This window comes from Paroedura picta, chromosome 3 (assembly GCF_049243985.1).
Source record: "Paroedura picta isolate Pp20150507F chromosome 3, Ppicta_v3.0, whole genome shotgun sequence".
Lineage (NCBI taxonomy): Eukaryota > Metazoa > Chordata > Lepidosauria > Squamata > Gekkonidae > Paroedura > Paroedura picta.
Window position 1 is genome coordinate 59,588,955 of NC_135371.1, and position 22,468 is coordinate 59,611,422.

Consider the following 22,468-nt stretch of genomic DNA (forward strand, 5'->3'; position numbering starts at 1 on the left):
AAAAGAAAAAACTTCCCATCAGAAAGCCCAAGTGTGTACATATGTTCTTCACCCTCCCAGACCCAAGGACAATTGAGGGCAGTTGAGTCTCAATTTTACATAAGAACCCAAAGGGGAATGGTCTGCTTGAGCTTCAAATAGTTTTCAGGATTACTCCAAACCTCAGGATGAAATCCTGCCCCCATGATTTTGCATGGCTGAACCTTGTTCCTTCTAATACTGAAATGGATGCTCCAGGGCAAAAAAGCACAGTACTGGGGGTGGGCAGGGATTACTTCATTGGTTTAAAATAAGCACACGTCAATGAACATATAAACAACTGTATACTCTCCCAATCCATGAGATCTGAGCATGCCCATTTCTTTCTAAGACAGCACACTTTGGGTGTTGCCATTTGGTGGAGGTGAAATAGGATGGCAGTGCAAGTGACCAGCTGAAATGCCAAGCCCTCTCCAATAACATGGAAAGGATGTTTTAACCTCTCACCACCACCACCACCACAAACCTTATCTTAGCCTTCCTAGAGTAATTTTTTGGAGTATTCCCAGTGCTTCGTGTTTTCTCCTAGTCATCATTTTTATGCCAGGTCTATATTATTCCCATGATGCCGAAATGGGGTGGAGGCTGAGGAAACTGGTACTTATCAAGCATCTTCATAGGTGGTGGCTGAGGTGACAGTGGAACTGGGTACTTACTGCTCACATTTAAACATTACACTCTTTGGAATAGAGATTTGTGGCTTGTTTCAATATACTTATCAGTTGGTTTAAGCTGAGCAGCAGAATCTAAATTTGGTTATTGAATAACAGCATTTCTGGAATTGGAACACAGGATGCGAGCATCAACTATGTAATTGGTGTATCTTCTAACTAGGAGTTTTTGTATACAAAGTCTTAGAAATGATGGGTTATGACCACTGCACCTGTTCCAATAATTATTTGTGACCCTATCAACCAACTATAGATAAATTACACATTAACTAAGCAGAACCTAGAAACCATCTACATTGCAAGAAAACAGCTCTGGTCAGCTGCTTCCAACCTCCCACTGCTGCAAGAGGTAGTTTGCCAAGTTTATAAAAATGCTAGATTGAGAGAAAGCTTCATTTTTGTATCAGTGATGCTAACACCCAAGGCAAAAAGGTGGCCACTGATGCTACAAGACCTAGGTACAGATACCAACATGAAATGCTAACAGCCTGTTCATGCTGCAAGATTCAGTCTAGTGCAGATTTACTCAAGCCCTTGCATTTTGGCCCCAGCTACTTGATTCCCCCGCCCCAACACACATTTAGGATTAAATCTGAGATGAATATGTTTTAGGCACACCTGCCCTTTATGATTAAGCAGTGAGTCATTGGAAAGAGGACTGGCCATGGGTGGTGAATGTATTGCTTTTAATAGGGTACCTAATATACTTTGAGTAAAGTGCCATTGTGAGCTCTTTATTGAGTTGGGATTTCTCGCCCTTTTACCGTACCTGTGGTTCCTGGATTTGACCACATTTATGATTACACACAATTAGTTCACTGATGCTGCAACAAAATTTTGTGTTCCACATTTTTCTTAAACATAAAAAGGTAAAGGTTTCTTCTGTGCAAGCACCGGGTCATGTGTGACCCTTGGGGTGACGCCCTCCAGCGTTTTCATGGCAGACTCAATACGGGGTGGTTTGCCAGTGCCTTCCTCAGTCATTATCGTTTACCCCCCAACAAGCTGGGTACTCATTTTACCGACCTCGGAAGGATGGAAGGCTTGAGTCAACCCTGAGCCGGCTGCTGGGATTGAACTCCCAACCTCATGGGCAGAGCTTCAGACTGCATTTCTGCTGCCTTACCACTCTGCGCCACAAGAGGCTCATACACATAAGTTTCTTACACATAAGGTGCTGTAAATAAATGTGATGTGATATTTACAAACAGGAAAACCAAGTGTGCATTTAAAAGTTAGTTACAATAGCATTTTTAAAGTAGGTAAACTGCTGCTACCTGGTCTACTTACTCTTCAGAAGAGGTTAGAAATCTAGAGAAAACTCCTCTTAAAGCAATTTATGTACTATTTCTTACAAGTCCTGTCACATCAGATCTTTAGAAAGTAACTGAACAAATACATAGAAACAAATTTTAAAGTTATTAGTGGGTAGGAGCAGAGAAAGCGATGCCCTTTAATTCCTAACACAATGCTCAAGGCCCCCTTTCCAGTAGAGTGAAGGGAGACTCAAGCTATCCAATTATCTAATGGAATATAAACAAATGCTTTAGTAAGTTTTGACACAATGACCTTAATGGAATTTATAATTTATTATTGCTTCTTTTTCTCATGGGTTCTGGCTTAAAACAAATGAGGAGTGGCAGTATCAAATGGAATTGTTTCAGGGTCTTGCAGTAAGCACATAAAACCAAACCTAAATACTGTTACAAGTGAAGCCAGGCCTATGGGATTCCGGGAAAAGGGAAAGACCTGTGGATCAAGCATTTTCAGAGAGGTGTATCAACAATAGTTTAAATACTGTTAAATCCCCCCATTCAAATCAGCAATTTACCAACACAGGTTATTATAATTCAAGATTAGTAATTGTGTAAATCTGTAGCAACAAAGTGAAACAGAAGTCCAGCAGCACTTTAACAACAAAATCCATGCTGGGATAAACTTTTGTGAGAGTTCATCCGATAAACTGAACTCTGTCATTAAAACTTGTTAGTCTGTATCTATACAGTGCTACTGGATTTCAGTTTTAATGAGTATTCTGTATTTTCCCCCATAATTTTAATATGAATAAAATAATATGTTATCTTAAAATTCTCAAGATTTTTTCAAAAAATTTGTATTATATTATTAGCTTAATAACTGACATAAAGCTGGTGAACTGGTGTGCTGAAATCTCAGCAGTCAGAACTGTGGCCTTATGCACTGCCTAGTTTCATGGCTCTGTGGTACCCAGCTTTCCAAATTTTCTTAGTCCCTTTTATAAAACATTACAAATTCTTAAGACAATTATGCTAGTTAATGTATTAATAGCATGATTTAGACACAAATGGTGGTGGGGTCTGTGCTGCAGAATGTGATATATGTTTACCATGCCTACTTCTTGTACTGGGTGAAATCTTTCTAAAATCCACACTACTTCACAAAAGGTATTTATCAAACACAGGAAAATCCCATCCTTATTTTAATATATTCAACCCTCATGTACCTATTATAAGCCAATGCTGTTTTTCTGCTGTATACAAAAAAACTCTTTTTTGGTACATTACTCAGTATCTGGTGCACTAAGGACAGGCTAATAGTTTGTAATGTGGCCTTCATGAAGGAGGGTCATGCAATATAGCTTGCAATGATTCCAAGTAAGGGACTGAGGAAGAAGACTGTACATAAGAGCCTCTCCTTTTAGCAGAATCCTACATGTACCTGACTATTGTGCATAAGGGAGATAACCACTTGGGAATCTTACTACAATTTAGTATACGTGGGTTCGCAAAGCATTTTTTCCATTTATTTAAAAGGAATTGAGAAACAGAATCGTTTAAATTTTGTATGATATGCCTAGTTATCTGTCTTTCTGAGAAGCCTACATTTATTACTGAACAGGACAGCTAAAAACAGCTTTGAATTTACAATATTACATTTATCCCAAAAATAAGCACAATGGGGACAAAGTACCTGTCCTCTTTTATTGCACCAAGGTTTGTTGAGGCCTTTAACTAAGCTTCACTATTCTCTTTGGTCTTACAAAGACTTCAAAAACTCTTCTTCAAGAGTAAGTTGGTCCAATAAAGGATATGTGGCTAGCTAGCTAACCAATGAGGAATGAAGCAACCTGGCTTCCAACTGTTAAAGAAATCAAAAGATCTCACAACCACTATAATAATATCAAACAGTAGAAGAAAGGGCTGTAATGAACTCAAGTAGGTTAAAACAATTACTTGTATCTACTGGAATACAGAACCAGCCAAAGCCAGACCACAGAAACCAGGACACTGCACAAAGTTAAAAATCCATCAGTGAACAAGGCTTTACTGACAACTTCCCATACATTTAGAAAATAAGAACACAGCAGACAGTGTCACGTATTATTAAAAACAAATAAAATGGGATTCATTAAAATGGTATTAAAATTAATTAGAAACTAATAAAATCGTATAATTTTCTTGGAGGTCTTTTGGGGCCCCACCAAAATAATTGGCCTTAAAAGCAACCAGGTGGGGAGAGAGAGAAAGAAAACATGGAATCAGAGAGAGAAAGAGAGTAAATGCTAGGCAGTGTCTTTGACTATCACTATCACCATATGTTCTTCCTCTAGCTTTCCCAATGTTCTTAGTGCAGACTGGAGATACTGCTGAGAGAATTCACAAGGAGGGAAAGCATAAAGCATGCCAGTGCTGTCTCTGCCCTTTGCCCCTCCCACAGGAAGGCTGATCACCCCAGCAGCCTGTTTCTGTTTCAAGTAAGAGACCAGGTTCCTGAGAAGCCGTCTTTGCAAGCCAGGCTCCGCTACAGGGAAGGTCCCTTCAGCGCCTGCCCCTCCTTGGGCAGCCTGGGTAGCCAGCAGTACAGCATACCCATTAGGGCTTCCTTGCTTGATACGTCGAGTTACTTCATCCAGCTTGGGCTGGTCAAGCCGAAGTCTCTGGGCGATCTTGAGCTGAGTTAGCTTGCCACCAGACAAGTGGTCTTTCAGAAGTCCATTGATGACTCCCAAGTCCCCTTCAAGGATATGCATAGATGTAGGAAAGCAGCTGTTTTTCAGCACAAGTAGCCCATTCCAGGCAAGCTGCAATGTCTGGGCATAATCTGACAAGCTTTTTAATTTTTTTGTTTCAGATTTTGACTCTTCAGGAGTCTTTGATTCAGACTCACCAGTTCGATGATTGCGTTCGCCTTCCCTTTTCTTAGGTTGAGGAGGATCAGATAATTCCCGATGGGGCTTCTCCTCTGATGCATGCCGGTTGTTCTGAAGGGAGTTGTTTTGCTCTTTCTCCACAGCAGACTCTGACGTGTGGTTCTCCTTCCGAACCCTCTCTGGGCTGCGATCTGAAGCTGGCCCACCAGTCTTTGTCTTGCCTTTGTCTTCATAAGGTGAATGGCCAGTCCTCCCACGGTCATTGGAAAGGCTACGGCGCTTACGCCTTTCCTCCCAAGGCTTGAGCACGCTGCGGTCACTATCACTGCCCCAACGTTCTCCACTGCGGCTGCGCACTGAGTGGCTGTACGTCTCCAAGTTGTTTCTACGCTCAGCATTTTTCACAGGGCTGGCCCAATCCGCCTCTAGAAAGCTCCTTTCCCTGTCCGAGTAGAGGAGATGTGGAGGAGTCCTGTCTCTGACCCTTAAGTCTTGCTCTAGGCTCCTGTGTCTGCTGTAGCCTTCAGGAAGCAATTCATAGTGTACAGGCAGTGGCGCAGGTTGGTACTGCTGAGGATATCGTGCCTCCTCTGCTTTGGCAAAGTCCACTCGAAGCCTTCTATCTGGCCCACCCAAAGGGAAACCCCTCATCTGTGCACAGGCAGCCTGGGCAGCATCCAAACTCTCATACTGAATATAGGCAAAATTGTCCCCCTTCACATAGTCAATAGTCCTAATGCTACCAAAGCGGTCAAATTCCCGGGCAAGGGCAGCGAGGGAAGTACTAGGACCAAGGCCACCCACCCAGAGTCGAGTAGTGGGGTTAACTTTCCCATAGCCAATTTTAATAGGGTTCCTGCCAAGAAGCCGGCCAGACATGGCAACCTTAGCCCGATGCGCCATGTCCAAGTTTTGGAACTTAAGGAAAGCATAGGCTCCACCTTGGCCCCGTGCAGGGCGCTTGATCACCACTTCCTCAATCATGCCATATTTTTCAAAAGCCCGTCTCAGTTCCGCTTCGGAAACATTGTGGTCTAGATTACCAATGAAGAGATTCCGGGTGGCTCTCTGATCATCCTCAGGCATGAGATCTTCCTCAGCCACTATGGGGTAACCATAGGGGCGGCCGCGTTCATCATACAACCCATAGTAATCCAGCACCCTCTCCCGCTCCCTGGAGAGTCCCAGAGCAACTGCCTCCAAGGCAAAGGCTGCTGCAGCAGCTTGAGCATGTCGTGGCCTGGGCTCCCTGAGCAAAGGGCTGGCAACAGGGGACAGGGATCGCTGCTTATAGGGATATACACTATGGATGGGGGGCAGAAATGCCAATGGTTCAGGGGATGGGGTGGGTGGGGGGGTGCGGCTTCGTCGCCCCCCTCGTAGGTACACGGGCTCCACCTTGAGGGGGCGATCAAAGAGGAGAAGCTGTCGGGCTCTGGCATGCCGTCGGGCATCTCGGGCATCGGCCGGGTGCCTGAAGTTGACGTAGGCAACCCGGCCAAGATCGGGAGTATGGGAGAGTTTCACGCTAATATCACTGGCACCGCCACTGGCAAACCTCTGGAACTGGCGGAAGAGTCCGTCCTCCAGCAGCTGATCCGGCAGAGCCGGGCTGAGGCCGCTCACCAGCAGAGTCTTGTACTCACTGGAGCCCGGGGGCTCTCCTGTCAGCCCCACCCCAGCGGCCAGTCCCAGCCCGGACGCCAACAGCAAGGACGGTGCGGCAACCGGCGAGGGCCCGCCCAGCAGCAGCGAGGGCGCCACCACTGCTGCCGGAGGCGCCTTGGCCTTGGCCGCCCCCAGGGCCCGCGAAGTCGAGGAGGAAGACGGCGGCGGCGGCGGCGGAGGCGGCGCGGCGGAGGCGGCCTGGCTGCTGGCGCTGCTGCTGCTCCTGGCGCTGGACGAGGCGGCGCGGTGGTTGGAATCGGCGCTGCTGCTGCCGCCGCCTCCGCCAGGCCGCTCCTCTCCCCGGTGGCTGCGCGAGCTGGAGCCGCCCGGCGCGGACTTGTCCCGACTGCTGCGCGATGAGGAGGAGGCGGCGGCGGCGGCGGCGGCCGAGCTCCGGTGCGGGCCCCGCCGGCTGCTGCTGCTGCTGCCGCCGCTGGTGCTGCTCTCGCGCTCGCGCTCGCGGGGCCTCTTGGCGGAGGAGGCGCCCCGCGTGGCCCCCGACCCGGCTGGGCTGGAATCCCGCTCGCTTCCCCGCTTCATGGCTCCGGGCCCCGCCGCTCAGGAGGCGCCTCCGGCGGCAGCTGCCATCTTGGACAAAAGGGAACGAACGAAGGCGGCTCTGCCCAGTTGCCGCGCCGAGCGCGCACCCCACGTCATCAAGCCGCGTCCCCGCCGCGAGCGAGCGAGCGAGACAGCCAGCGAGAGAGAGAGAGAGAGCGGCCGACGGGCCCCGCGCCTGCAAAGGCTCCCGCGGCAGGCGGCGGCCAGCGCGCCACGCTCGCCTCCCTCCGTGGCAAGGGCGGGGAGGAAGCGCCGCCTGCGTCGCTGGGTCAGGGTGACGAGGCTGCCAGGCGCCCGCCAGCTTTCAAGGGCCCTCCTCATGGCGCGCGGGAAAAGCGGAGGTCCCACCCCACACGGCAGGCAGGCAGGCAGGCGGGCGGAGCTTTCGCTGTCCTGCCTCATTGCTCCCTGTCAGCCTGAGAGGCACATGAGCGACGATAAGCAGAGGACGTTCGCAACCTGCCGTCCACATGTTTTGGAGCCCATTTGCGGCTGCGAAGTAAGGAACTCTGTAAGACCGTGCCTGGCGTGCAACTCTCCGCCCAATGCAGTAAAACACACCAAAATAGACTTTCACGCTACAGACAAAAATGCCACAACGAACACCATTTTCACACCTTTGCACAATGGCTACTTCTGTGTAAATATGTTATTAAAATGCATAATATGGTTACCAGCTTTTTTTCTTGCAGAGGACTTACTTCCATTTTAATTTTGCTGTATTAACAAAGCACTTTTTCATTTTTCCCAATTTCCTTGTCCTAGTAGATTGTGCCTAGTTCAGTGTTATTCACTTCAACAGTAAAGTAACACTACACTGACAGTCCTGTCTTTTAATCCAGGTATCTTTTCCATATTACAGCAAAATATATTCTTGAAGTATGTCAGAGTGGCAATTTATACATTTTTAATGGTAGCAGCTGTCTTTAAAAATGTTTTGACATTTTCAAGAGCCAGTACAGAACTCGAGAACTGGAATTGCTAAAGTATTCTTGAAGGGAGTGTAGGCATGTCTCTCCTATCCATCACTATGTTCATGATCACACTGTGTCAACATAAAGTCTCCAGAAGATATCTAAGGGGAGATACCCAGACTGTGTGAGACAGAATGTTTGACAAGATGAACCACAGGTCTGGTCCAGCATGGTTTATCACTATCCATCTAAACATCTGGAAGAGGTTCCTGACAGAGCAGTTTCTTCCCTTTCCTTCTTTCTGCATCAGTACATACTGGATTACTACTTCAAACTCATCTTAACATTGAAACTATCACACAGGACATTTTTTTTCATTTATTCCAGTGTATGCTTATGGGAGAGACATCTCATCTGCATTTCCAGCTAAAAAATGCAAGTGTGAGCTCTTACATCCATGAGTGCAAGAACAGGGGGTCTGGACAAGGGTCAGCTTACACACTAGAATTATAGTTGTTCAGGTCTGTGCGCTATACCTATATAGAAAGAATACAATGCCACTGTTCCTAATTTCAGCTAATCCCCATGGAATATCAGGTTTCATTTAGATCATGTCACAGGCCTGTTCAAATAGAACATACCCACTCGCTCAAATGTCTGACATTCTATACATGTTTAGGCCATCTGGATAAGAAATAACCAAATGCAGGAGGTACAAAGCAGCACACCTTCACAACCAAAATGAGAGTAGAGCAGTCTTCTTTGTCTTACGTGTAGCATCTTAAACCAATGAAGCCTCAAACAATGAAAAGGTACCCTCTCTTCTATCAGTCAAGAGATGTGTGAACTTGAAGACATACAAGTGACTTCCAACATTTGCACTAAATTGAAACCATCTCATATCAAAGTGGACATACTGGATTTCTTAACTTTATTTTAAAAATTCCATACATATGTTGATGTCTTAGCATAAATCAGAGACGAGAAATTACTAAAGACATGAGGCAGTTGAACCAGCATTGCAAGAACCGCTTCATTTTGACATTTTAAACTCAGTTAAATAAGTTACAAAAACAGTTTTCCGTAAAGAAAATAGAAAGATTAACATAGTTTTTGTGACGTGCTAATGCTAGAGGCCACTACAGTGGTCAGAGGTCTGTCCGCGAACTGGCTGCCTTTGGTGCATATTTAGGCATCAGTTCATTGATTTTGCGAATGTAGTCCGATTTTTCAGCACAGCCTTTACATGTTTCACCCCAGTCATCTAGAATTTTCTTCAGTTCTTTGACTCTCAACTTCTTCAGGTCCACAGTGCTCAAGTCAATCTGTTTATCTGATGGGAGGATAGAGTACTGGTAAATACAATGCCTCATATAGCAGCACAATCCTTAACACTCCTACGCAGATTCCAGTGGGACTTGATCCCAGTTGTGGATAGTTTATAGCCATAAAGTCTTGAGGAAACATCTTTAAAGCCATATTTATTCAACTTCCTCTGTTGTGCATGTTATCTTTCATTGAAAGAAAAGCAGCATAGTTAATATATCTCCATCATGACATTTGAAAAAGAAAGAGCTAGAACACTTAACTTCTATTTTACAATAGCTGAAACTTCTACACCAAATACAAGAGAGGTCTGCAAGTGCTTTCAAAAGAAAATGAGAGCTTTTAAGGCCAAGGTATATTGGGGGAGTAAAACAGACCCCAGAATAACCAGTACATGTCAGAAAAAGATTAGAGATGCTTAAAGAATGGGAAATAATGCTAAAATAATTACACAAGGAGAGACCTTATGTGTGCTACTTCAAATGAAAAGACTCACAATAAGCAGTGTTTGGGCTACAGACATTTTATCATTAAGCAATGTCAATTATCACAAATATATATTTTCAGCTGTGCAAATTAAGTTTTCTTATAGTGGCTTGGGCTTGTTGCTTATCTTGACACAGTTTGACTCCAGTTATAAAAACCTACTGACCCCTTTAAGAAAGCTTTGGGTGAGGTTGATTGTTTTTATACCACCAAGCACAATTGTATTTTATTGAAATTGGCAAACTTATTTCTTCTTACTAGCTTTTCAGAAGCTTGCAAATTGGAACAAATAACTATGAACTAGCAAATTGCCCAAAATGAAAAGCTGAAAAGATTCAAAAGAGAACTTGAAGGCATATTTCCTGCATGCATGAAGTCACTGGAAAAGGAAAAAAGCAGAACCAGCTATCATCACTAAACATAATAAACCTCGTTGACAACTCACTCCCTACCTGATTGGCCCTCATTGGCAAAGTACGCTCTCTTGGTGGCACACTCCCAGGGAAGGCCAATCAGTTCAAATTGCATTGTGCCAAGCTCACCTTTCATGCAGACAACTCACTACATACCTGATTGCCCCACCCCTCAATATTTCCCTAATAGGAGATGGCCCTCAGCTAGGAATGGCCCACCCTGACAGTTTAGCCCCAACCAGGAGGAAGCTCTCAGCCAGGAAAGGCTAATAAGAGATCAGATCTCCACCTCCAACTTTCTGTCAGTTTCAGAAGTTTGCAGGGTGGGAAAGGAGACAGCCTCAAAGCATGCCCTCCTTGAGGTTTGGACGTGGGACCTCAAGAGTCCAATGGTGGGCAGGAACATTTGCCATTAAGCCAGCTTTCAGGAAGGCCACAGTGCAGGTGTGCATCCCATTGTTTCCCTGGGTGCAATAAGCTTTGCCTCTAATAAACAATATAAACAAGGTGGTGTGTGCCAAGAAGCTTATAAGGTTCATTTAAGTGACTAGTGAATATGGATTTGAAGATTCCAGAAAAGTAATTCCACCTATCTCCAGGCTAACCACTATTTGTTATTGATACAACTCCCCCCCCCCCCACTGTACAGGATGGAACAGTATGGAGTAAAACATCTGACAAATGAAGTTATGGCAACAGGAATATTTGTAGAGGCTAACTTCATTTCCACAACTTAACAACATAATGACAACTCAAAACTACCCCTGGTTATTAGAAAAGATTGCAAGGGAGAGTAGATTAAAGGAACAAACAAACAGAAATGCTAATAATAAGGGCATGATTCTGTTCATTTCCTTAAATAGGACAACTCTACTCAAAGGACACATCTGGACATAAAAGATACATTATTCAGCAATGTAAGTCCCAATAGTTATTGTTTCCTTGTCTTGCCTTACTTGTTATACTCAGTTTGCTTAGCTTATGACTTCATGGTGCCATCTTCTTCTAGCAATCCTTTGTGCATGTTAAAGTTGATTTTCCCAAAAGGTGACTTCTACAAGTTTACCATTTCCCTTCCAGAAATGTATTCTAAGGTGTTATATTTGACATTACAGTGATGGTTGCCCCAACATACTGTTAACTACCCTGAGATTGTTGCCAGAAAGGGGCAGTCTACTAATCAAATCAAATAAAAATTAATAATTCATAGAGTTGAAACCTCACAAGTGCATATGAATGAGACAAAGGCTTTATTCTACAGGCCAAACATTTTGACCATTATGGTACATAAGCCATAATGCATAAGCCAAAACAGCCCTACTTCAGCACTGTAACCTTAATTGCCAAGAGCTATGTTGCCTGACCATTACATTACTAGATATATTTACATTCATCCTTTATTCCATAACAGAACTTACGGAAGAGTACAAAAGGATGCTGGAGATCTTTCATTCAGTGCACTGATCATATATAGTAGGGGTGGCCAAGCTGTGACTCTCCAGATTTCCATGGACTACTATTCCCATAAGCCCCTGCAGCAGTTTGTCCACCCTTCATATATAGTAACCTGGCTGAAGCTGTGTCCCTTTCACCTACAACTGGGTCCTGTTAACAAAGGAAAACTCAGCACAATGACTCATACAGAACTAGAAACCTTTCTCTATACACAAATATGAACTGCAACAGCTATCAGCATAAGCCAAACACAACCACTTCAGAACATGTGACATACAAAGAGAGCTGAATACCAAAACGGCCAACGCATTTATTTAGGACTAAGAATAAAGCCCATTTGTAAAAAAGGGCAGAGTAAGGGCGTCGGGCGCAGGCGTGTAGGCAGGGGGACACAGTATCGTGGTGGCGGCTGGGGCAATTGCAGTCAGCGGCGTGGCTGTGAGGGGGGGGCGGGCGACGGGGACGGCAAACACATGTGTGGGAATTAGCACATGCGTGGTGTAGGGTGGGGCGGGCCTGCATTGGCACGCCAGGCAGGGCTACCAGGCATGCGCGGGACTCCGCGCATGCTTGATTCAGTCCAGCACAGTGGCGGCGGCCGCACGGGTTGTACAGCCTAGCTGCGGCGCTGGTGGGAACGCAAGGAAAGGGGCGGCAAAGCAGAGGACGTTGGGAAGGAAGTAGGTGAGCGGTGAGCAGTCGGGGAAAGTGACGGTCAGGGACGGCGGCGGGTCGAGAGGCGTCTGGTGGCCGTCGGGCCGTGGTGGCGGGGCGCAAGCATGGAAAGTGTTCTGGGGGGCGGGTAGTTGGGTGCATGTGTTTCGTGTGCAGCAAGCGGCATTGGCGCAGGAACGGATCTGGGGGGCGAGGGGGGTAGTTGGCAGTGGGTGGATGGGTCCGTGTGATTGTGCGTGCGTGTTTGGTGGGCGGGAAGGACTCACCGTGGTGGAAGGCTGCTTCTACTTCTGTGTGGTAAGTCCCCTGCCGGCTGAGGCGAGGCCAGGTCCAGCAGCCAATGGGGAGCAGCTAAAGTGGTAGCTCGCTGTTCCAAAAACCGTCTCTGGACCCACAACAACCTATCAGCTATTGTCCCATCTCACCTCACACTTAATGTTTCTGGAGAAGATGCTTGAAAGAGCTGTCACGGGCCAACTAAAGCTTCAGTCTTTGACCCATCCCAGTCAGACCTCTGGCCTGGCCATGGGGTAGAAACAGTATTAGTCGCCCTCATGGATGACTTCTGTCACCAGCTAGTCCGCGGCAGGTCAGCGCTGCTTGTGTTATTAAACCTCTCAGCAGTATTCGACACAGTTGACCATGAGCATCTAGCTCACCACTTCGCCGATGCTATCTCCAACTGCCTGGTGATCCCTGGCTCCAAGGAAGCCCGCTTGACCTGAACCAGGGCCATAGCTTTCTCCATCCTGGCCCAACCTGGTGGAATGAGCTTCCAGAGGCGATCAGAGCCCTAACGGAACTTGAACAGTTCTGCAGATCCTGTAAATGGGAGCTCCTCCACCAGGCATTTGGTTGAGACTGACCTGAATCAATCACCTTCCATTATCCCCTGAGCATCGCTTCCATGAAAACCACCACCAATTCATCCAACCCATGGGGCCATCAGTATGCTGTAATTAAATTAATGTTCTCACCATTGTTCTACTGTTTGATTATATTGTTCTATTTGTTATCTATTGTTATTGTTTATAACTACTGAGTGATCTGCATTGTTTCCGTTTTATGTAAACTGCCCTGAGCCTCAGGGAAGGGTGGTATATAAATATATAAAATGGAGTGAAATACATCCCATAAACCCTTTATTATATGATGCTTTTACTCACCATACTTCAGTTCACAGATCTGGCTATCTTTCTTCTTCAGCTTTTCACAAATCTTTTCAACAGGAATGTGATTACTCAAAGGTTTTGACACCTCATTAATTATTTTAGTGGCTGCATCACTGGTTGCTCCAATATAATAGCACTAGGAGAAGAAACAAAGAAATGGAGTGTCTGGAGTTATTTAAGATGTTTTTCTTTGGCTGCAGTTTTTTTCTAGCATTTTGTCAAATTTGTCTCACAAAACTGAATATAAAAGGGTATACATCTTTGAAGATTTCTGCTTTCTCTCAAAAAACAACAACAACAACCCAAGTGACAATGCCAATACAATACTGCATTCACCCAGTATATATAGGTCAAGATATTGTTCCCATTAAATGAGGAATGTGCAATCTGGAGCTTCAGCCACCGAGCCAGACATGTTGTCGTCAATGACAGTGAAAATGGATCAAAGTGACTACCTGTTCATGGCTTCTTTCTTCAGCCTCTGACAGATGTTGTTTCTGACTTTGTTACAGTTTCAAGAATCAAACTATTAATGTCTGAATCAGAAAATCAGAAAACCTAACTGCTGTACCACTGCAAACTCCCACTCTATTTGTGCCATTTCTTTTACCACTGTTTGCCCAAGCACAGTTTTGTGAGGGGGGAGGAAAGTGAACTTCTGTTCTGTGAGAGGCTTGGGCTCTGCTGGACTGCTGCAGTGAAAGGCAGCTATAGAAAGGTGGCTTATCACAGCCAAGCAGGTACTGATGTGGGGAATGGAGGAGCTGAACCCAGCAGCTGCAACCTGGTTCCCATCTGGAGATGGAGTATGACCCTTCAAGCCCTTCAGCTCTCACCTGGGTCCTCATCCTACTGTCTTGTATCTGGCCTCTCACTGTACCAACGTTGAGAAAAGAGCCAACCCAACCACCTCCTCCTCATTTGTCTGAGACAGAGATGATTTACATAGGCCCTCACAGACTTTACATGCTCCACTCCTTATTGCTGGCCAACTGGCTCTTAAAGGCTTCCTCCGAGATTCCCCTCTCATCTTCTCCTCACTATTCAGCGCCTTGTTTTCAACCCCTTGGCTAGGTTGGCTTGACTCACCTGATCATTCATGCTGACCAGTTGGAGTGTAGAGGTGTGACTGACATAGTCAGGCATTCCAGCTAAACCTCCAGCGGTCTGCAGAGCTATGGGAAAGGCACCAGTGTTTGGTTGTTGTTGGGCCATGTCCCTACCATTCTGGGATTGCTTGTAAAACCCTCTGGGGCAACCAACCACAGGACCTCACCATTGTAAATGTAAGTACCAATGGGGGACACCCTGCTCACTCCCAGACACTAACCTTCACATCACACATCAACAATTCTAGAGCTACATCTAGCCCCAAGCTATTGTTCACACACTTGGTATAAAGAGACTTCTTGTGCAAATGCATCCATGACCGTCAAGTCTGTGTGAGCTTGGAGACCTAGTTGCCTGACAGAACTACCTGTTTGGTTTAGACCAGTGGTTCTCAACCCTGGGGTCCTAACCCCAACGGGGGTTGCCTGGCCCCTTCTGCAGGGTCACTAGGTTAGTGGCTGCCATGGCTGGCAGTGGTGGAGCCATAGCACTGGCTGCCTCCAGATTGTTCTGCGCCTGCCGCCCCTGCCTTGCTGCCACAGTTCGGGTTGCAGCCTGATGGTGGTTGAGAACCGCTGATTTACACCATTAAACTAGTTTCTATTCAAGGCCCACTTTAAAATATAGTCCTCTACACTTTCAGCAGTGCTTCAATCAAGCAACTAAGTCAAGGTCTTGAAAAAACTTTGCTCTTTTGTTGTTTTCCATTAGATTGGTGTCAGAACCTGAATCTCAGTGCCGTTGCACTTACCAACCGGTTCTCTTTGCCTTTTGCCTCTTTACAGGATATCAAAAGCTCTTTTTCAATACTGGTAGGTGTAAAGTCAATATTTTTGTCCTTTAAGCTCTGGTAGAATCTTCCCATGAATGACACACATACTGTGAAGGGGAGAAAAGATGGACAGGCTTGTAACACAGAATATTTTGTAATCTGCAAACTGAATGGATGAAGCCATGTCTCCTATAGGTTAAATAGAGCATAGCTTACAAAGATCATGAAATAATTCACTGATATGAATGATGAACTCATCAAGTCACAACCTCTAATGAGGAAAAGAACTGTAAAGAGACACTATACACTTAACATACTAGAATAGCAACAGTTGGTGTTAACATATGCCCACCGACTAGAGTTCATTGGAGACAAATACTATAAATGGTTAACTGCAAGTCACTACAGCTTGCATGAAGAATGGCAGGTACTTCCTCTTCCCAGTCAGTAAGTAGAGGCAATATGTGTCACATTGCCAAAAGCCCAATTAGTTTCCACTCATATTGAACAGGTGAAACACATCACCTTATCATTTTCTTGGGGTTTCACTTTCCTGCAGATTTGAATTTTAGGACACCTCCCTCTTGCCCACACCAGGGGCAAACATTACACACACTCACAAACATTTGATGCAACTGGGACTTATCTACCTGTATGAGGCATTACGAAGGTCTGGGTTATTAAGATGTGTTTGTTCAATGGCAGAGACGCCCTTGCCCCAAACACTGGCAATGTGGAGGCCTCTGCTTGTTTCTGTGCTGCTGGTACAATGCACAAAACCCAAGGCCACATGGAAAGATACCAGAACATCATTTTCTCAGGTTCCAGAGCGTGAAGGTGGCACAGGTAGAAGCCCAGCTGTAGGATCCCTGTGTTATACTGGGGGACTAATGTGAGGACAGCACAATACTCCAAAATGGAGCCTATGTCAACAATAGAACACTATATTGTACATATGTGCATAGTAACTATAGCTATAGCACAGAGAACTCGTTAAGATGGCAGCCCTGTATTTAACTCCTTTTAGGAACACTAAAAGTGGATAGTAGAAACTCTCTAATTTTCAAAATTAATGTTAGGCTGGCCACAATGCTCCTTTAACCGAGGAATTTTGAGGCATTACTATTGAGGAGCCACTCTCTCCCCAACCCATTGGGCATCTTCCCTCTCTTTGCTGGAGAAGTAGCAGAGGTAATGCCAGCAACAGAAAATGCAGCTGCTTTAAAAGCAGACAATTACTTTCCAAATCCACAATGGTTGAATAAGAAAAGTATGCATTTCCCCCTCATTTCATTCAGCAACTATGCACGCAGTCAAGTCACTAGCAACACTCCTGTCCCAGAAGCCACAATAGTGAGATAAAATATCCCTACATAACCACTCCGGTATTTGGCTTGAATTCATCAACTGTGGTAGTCTTTCAGTCATCAGTAGAGCAAGTTCTGTATACTTGGGAGACACAGGAAACTATTTATGTAAGATTACTACATCCCTGAAAGTCTTACAGAGTGATTTAAACACTTTTCTTTTCTGGAAGGGCTTCAACTTGATGACACTTGTGGTTACACCTCTATCATGGTTTAAAACGATTTCATTGTGACTTTATCCTAATTATTTCATATCTAAACATGTATGTTTCCTTCATGACCCTCTGCATGAAAAAAGCAGCCTATAACACGCTAAATAAGAGCTTCTTTTGGCGCAGAGTGGTAAGGCAGCAGAAATGCTAGCTGAAGCTGTCTGTCCATGAGGCTGGGAGTTCAATCCCAGCAGCTGGCTCAAGGTTGACTCAGCCTTCCATCCTTCCAAGGTCGGTAAAATGAGTACCCAGCTTGCTGGGGGGTAAGCGGTAATGACTGGGGAAGGCACTGGCAAACCACCCTGTACTGAGTCTGCCAAGAAAACGCTAGAGGGCGTCACCCCAAGGGTCAGACATGACTCGGTGCTTGCACAGGGGATACCTTTACCTTTACCATGCTAAATAGGCAAACTGGGTTGGATCCTGACCATACTTCTCCCTTAGTAGGAAAGAGGATTTTAACAGAGGCCTCTGATTCACATTGACCCAGGCCTGAGGCAGGAAGAGGGAGGCAGAGAGATCACACTCGGCTAATGGAAATCCTTTCCATCAGCAGAGATTTCTGATGGGGCGCACGCAATTTAAAAAATGGAAAAAAACACAATGGCTCAATGACTGAGCATGCTCATTTACAGCCTCATGAGCCCTGATTGAGTGGATAGGTGGCAAAAATGTGTTTTAAACAAACAAACAAATAAATAAATATACTTTCTATGTGGAGCAGAAAGCTGAAGGGGTAATTAAAAGGAAGAATGGAGGGGAGAAATTGACCACAATGAAATGCCTCATGCCAAAAGGGAATGGAAAAAAGAAATACAGGGGCTGAGTAGAGGGTAATAGTAATCCTTCTATGGAAAAGTGTGGAGGAAACAACACACACTCTCCAATACCAAATGCTTATCAAACTCTCCCAAGGAGAAATAAAGATGCCATGCACACATCTGCAATATACTGCTTTAAGTGACTTTGTCCACAAACCCTGTATTAGTGTACTAATGTGCTGCAGTGTTTGCCTGCCAAAGGTCAGTGCTAGTGGACCACAGTAGTCAGTCCCCAAGCCCTCAAGCCCAGCAGGCTCACTACAATCATGATGTCCCCAAGCCTTTATCTCTCATAGTTCCTCCCTCACTTGTTAAGATATGATTTGTCAATTTGTATGGCCCTCATGTTAATTCTCACATGCTTAGCTTGGCTGTATGAAATCTATCAGTCAGCACTAGCTGCATCCACTCTTAATCTTCCACAACTCAATATGACTGTAGTGGAGCAGCGGTCAGCTCCTAAAATAAAAGTGTGTCATGTTGCCTGGCCATGACAAGACTTTGCCCCAGAAGCCCATATTTCAAATCCCAGTTGTGTGGGGAACTGTTATAATTCCATAATTAGGGATTATAGTTTTCATGCCTTCTATAGAAGTTTCCCATTACTAAATTCTAGTGAATCTTCAGTTGCCTTTGACCCAAATATACTTGAGTAAATCGAATACATTAGGAGCTCAAGGGGGTGGCAGGTTACAGTAGATAAGCGATAGGGTAGTGAGTGTCCTGCATAGTGCAGAGGGTTGGACTAGATGACCCATGAGGCCCCTTCCAACTCTATGATTCTATGATCTGTCACACGAAGCATCTTACCTTGTTCATATGCTAAGGGCTGAACAAGGAACATAACCATGTTCCAAGATAAAGCAGTTACTTTAGCCGGGGGGCGACGCTTCTTCACCACGCACTAAGTTTTGCCCGGCCAGCCGGCTGCCCTCCATCCCCCCCCCCCCCCGGCGGCCCTCCTCGTGCGCCCCCCAGGAACTTTCCCCGGAACCTGGGTAACAGGCTCCCGCCCACCGGGGCTCCCAGTTGCTTCGCCTTCTTCTTCTTCTGCAAGGCCTCTCGCCCATAACAACCCTGTCAGGTGGACTAACAAGACACCCCGGTCGGAAAGCGAAGCGCCGGCAGAGAGGCTCCAGCCCCGCTGCTCTCTTGGGGCCACCCTAGCCGAGCTCGCGCCCGTCGCCTCACCTTCGCAGTCGCCCTCGCGCAGCGCCCGGCCGTGGCCCGGGAGCAGGATTAAAGCCAGCGCAGCCCAGAGCCCGTTGGCTGCCCGCATCCTCCCTCTCAACGCCTGCCTCGGCCGCTCGCTCGGCTCGCACTGCGCCCCGTCGCCGCCGGCACCCGGGCAACAACGCTCACCGCCCACTCGCCGGCTCATTGGCTGCCGTTCCGACCCTTGCCCTACATCTCGGGCAGCCATTGGTCCACTTCGCTCGAAGGCTCCACGCTACATTTCTTGGTTGGCCCAGCTGCTTTCGGGACAGGAGAGTTGGCGGCCGCCGATTGGCTGAGTGGCCTCTGAATGAGCCGAAGGAGAGGCATTTTTTCCGGGAACTGTAACGCAGCCATATTAATTGAGGGCGAAGGAGGTGCTGCCATCTTTGTTTGGGGCATAGATCCGCCGGAGATGCGCACAAGAAGAGGGCGACGTGCCTCAATAAACACCGTCAGATTTGCGCCCACGTCTCATGCCGGGCCGCGAATGTCAACTTCCAATGTGGACTTCCCTGTGCATAACAGGGACACCTGCTTCTAAAGGGCATCATCCCCCTCGGGCGGAATGTCTGGCAGAGCGACGGGCCGGCTTATAACGCAAACCTTCAAGTCACACGTCCGGGAGGGGGGGGCTGTCCGGGTACGCCGCGCCGCCTCGCAGGCATCTTCGTCGGGACGTTAACTGCTTCTGAACGAAGGACCGGAGACGTCTGTCTGGGCTGTGCTTGACAGCGGTGTCTTCCAGGCAGGGTGTGTGTGTGTTTCAGCAAAGAAGGTCCCGTGTTAATAAGGGACCTTCCCTTATTAACAGAATAGTTAACAGAAAGAACAAAATTCCAGTCCAACAGCACCTTAAGACCAACCAAGTTTGGTCTTGGTTTCTACCTAAGTTCTTATTGCATTCATGACAATATATCTGAGGAAGTGTGCGTGCACAGGACGGCTCACACCTTGAATAAAACCTTGTTGGCCTTAAAGATGCCCCTGGACTCTAAATATATTCTGCTGCTTCAGACTAACACAGCTGCCCACTTTTTCAAGATGTTTCTACATGGCGTGATTGTAGATTTCTTTATATAAGGTTCAGGGTGGGCAGTCTGTTGGTTTTTGGGAAGCATTAGACCTGGGGAAGAACTGTCATTTTTGGGAAAGGCCATGGGATGTATAAATATTTTTTAAAATTTTTTAACTTGTAAAAATGAGGTAAATTAATACGGATTTTCGTACGGTAAAGTTCTCTACGTAAGTTTAGGGTTGCTTTATATATGGTTCAGGATGGGCAGTCTGTTGGTTTACTGGAAGCGTTAGGCCATGGGATGTATAAATATTTATTCACATTTTTTTACTTGTAAAAAAGTGGTAAATTAATAGGGATTTTCGTACAGTTAATTTCCCAGCTGAGGGTCTGGGTTGCTTTATATATAGTTAAGGATAAAGATGGACATTCTGTTGGTTTTTTGGAAGCATTAGAGCTGGGATTTGGGGAACGATCTTAGGGGCTTTACGCACCGGGATCTTTGTAGCAAATTGGTCACTGAATGAAAAATCGCCATTTAAAATAGTGGAATTCGTCGTTATGCATACCTGCCTTTGTAGTGGAATCCAGTTGCGTTTTGTAGCATTTCCCACAGGCTTCTGGTCTCGGCAGAAATCGCTAGAAAGGAAGCGCTATTGCCAAGCTCGTCCCGCCCCTGGCCGTCAAGCAGCCAATGGGCAGCCGTTAGCATGCTCCCAAACAGCCCCTTTCCCTTTAAGAAAGGTTTTTTTTTTAAAAAAAACAGACCCATTGTAACGAATCTGTGTAGATTCGTTGCAACGGAGAGACCCATCCAGCTGCCTAATGTGTTTGAGCTGTCGTTTGATCGTTGCCACGCTTCCTCCGAGTGAAAAAAAAAAATCCCCCCCCCTCTCACGGGCCCAATTTTCGGCTGAATGAATGTGTAAAAATTAATGGGAAAATACATCAGCAAACGGGCTTTTCTGTGGTTTGTGCTTAGTGACTAAAGGGGAAGGACTGAAGCCAGGGAAGCCTCTAAACAGAAAGAGGCTCGCTGGTGCGTTTATCCCCGCTCGCTCGGAGAAAAAAAAATGGCGATCGCTTCGCCGGAAGATCAGAAAAGAGAGCCAGGGGGAGGGACTTTGTAGAAACCGCAACAATGTTAACGCACAGGTCTTTTTCGCTAGTGTTGCAGATTGGTTGCAGGAGTGTATCGCTTTCCGGAGGGTGAATCCACTTTTGGGGATTTCCCTGAAAGCGCTACAAGGAAGCGCTTTTTGCAGATTGGTTTCAGGTGTGTGGCAGATTGTCGACGACGTTGTGCAAAACAGCAAATCAGTAGTGTTTTCAATTGGCAACCATTGTGCTATTTTGAAGGCGTGCAAAAAGCCCCTTAGTTTTTCTCACCACTGATCAGGTGAAGCAGAATGTGAAATGGAGGGAAAAGAAAAAAACACTTTTCCTTGTTCAGATTTACCACCTATGGTGTCGTCTCAGACAACTCTAATCCAATATTTTTGTTAGGCCAGGGTGTGCTGGAGCCCGCTGTTCCTGGGCCTGAAGTCGGCCCCTCTGCTTGAGCTTTGTCTAGGACGGTGGTCCCCAACTGCCAGGCTGCGGCCGGGTGCCGGGCCGCAGCCCCCCCCCCCGCAGTAAGCAATTTCCCAGGCCGCAAGCAAATCGGCCACAAAAGCAGCCAATTAGCTTGCGACCCGGCAAGCTTCGTTTTGTGGGAAGGGGGGAGGGAAGCAGGGCCGCGCATGCATGTTTGCACCATGTGCAGCCGCAAACACGCATGCGCAGCAGTTTTGTGCATGTGCGACCGCGCATGGCACAAACACGCATGCGCAGACCAACCGCAAGGGCCGCGAGATCACCCTCCCCACCACCGCCAGAACACACAGCCTTAAAAAGGTCTAGGATACCAGAGCCACCATGCCAGAGAGCCGGGGGTGAGGGGTTATCCCACTCTGGACCCGAGCTGCTGGAGTCAGACCCACCTTTGGCCTCCTGTTCAGCCATGGCGCCATCAGCCCTAGGCGCAGAGAGGCTTCGTCTCAATTCCCCCTCTCTGTCCCCCACTCACACACATTCCTTTGTTATTCAATCCTTTATTCATTTACAGTCATCCTCTAGTCCTCTCTCCTCCCCCCCCCTTCCCCCCCCCGCCGCCTTTTATCCCGGTTCCCCTTCCCTTCCCCCGCCCCCGAGGCTTCATCAGGCCCAGCCCGAGGCTTCTCTGCTGTGTGGGCGTCCCTCTGGTCCCTCGCGCAGGCCGCCGTGGGAGTGCGGCTGGCTCGTCTTCCTCAGGGTCGGGTTCGCTGGAGTACTCGGCTGTCGAGAGGGGCAGCGGCTCGTCCCTCCCTCCCTCCCTCGTAGCCTCGGCTGTCTCCTTGTAGGCGTTGCTTCCGCGATGTGGGCGCCGCAGCTGCTTGCTCTTGAGGGGGCTGGACATTGACTTC

The 22,468-nt window shown here is 46.8% G+C and overlaps 2 protein-coding genes across 2 annotated transcripts; both read right to left on the minus strand.

Annotated features, from left to right (window-relative positions):
• Window positions 1–3,986: 3,986 nt before the first annotated feature.
• Window positions 3,987–7,361, minus strand: RBM15B (RNA binding motif protein 15B). The gene has a single exon (XM_077325921.1). It carries the CDS (start codon window positions 7,045–7,047, stop codon window positions 4,252–4,254), a length of 2,796 nt encoding a protein of 931 aa, XP_077182036.1. The 5' UTR covers window positions 7,048–7,361; the 3' UTR covers window positions 3,987–4,251.
• Window positions 7,362–8,896: 1,535 nt separating this feature from the next.
• MANF (mesencephalic astrocyte derived neurotrophic factor) lies at window positions 8,897–19,229 on the minus strand. Its single transcript, XM_077325922.1, has 4 exons — window positions 18,983–19,229; window positions 15,371–15,498; window positions 13,504–13,645; window positions 8,897–9,315 (listed from the first exon to the last, which is right to left on the minus strand). The coding sequence occupies exons 1-4, from the start codon at window positions 19,212–19,214 to the stop codon at window positions 9,131–9,133; spliced, it is 687 nt and encodes a 228-aa protein (XP_077182037.1). The 5' UTR covers window positions 19,215–19,229; the 3' UTR covers window positions 8,897–9,130.
• Between the last annotated feature and the right edge of the window lie 3,239 nt (window positions 19,230–22,468).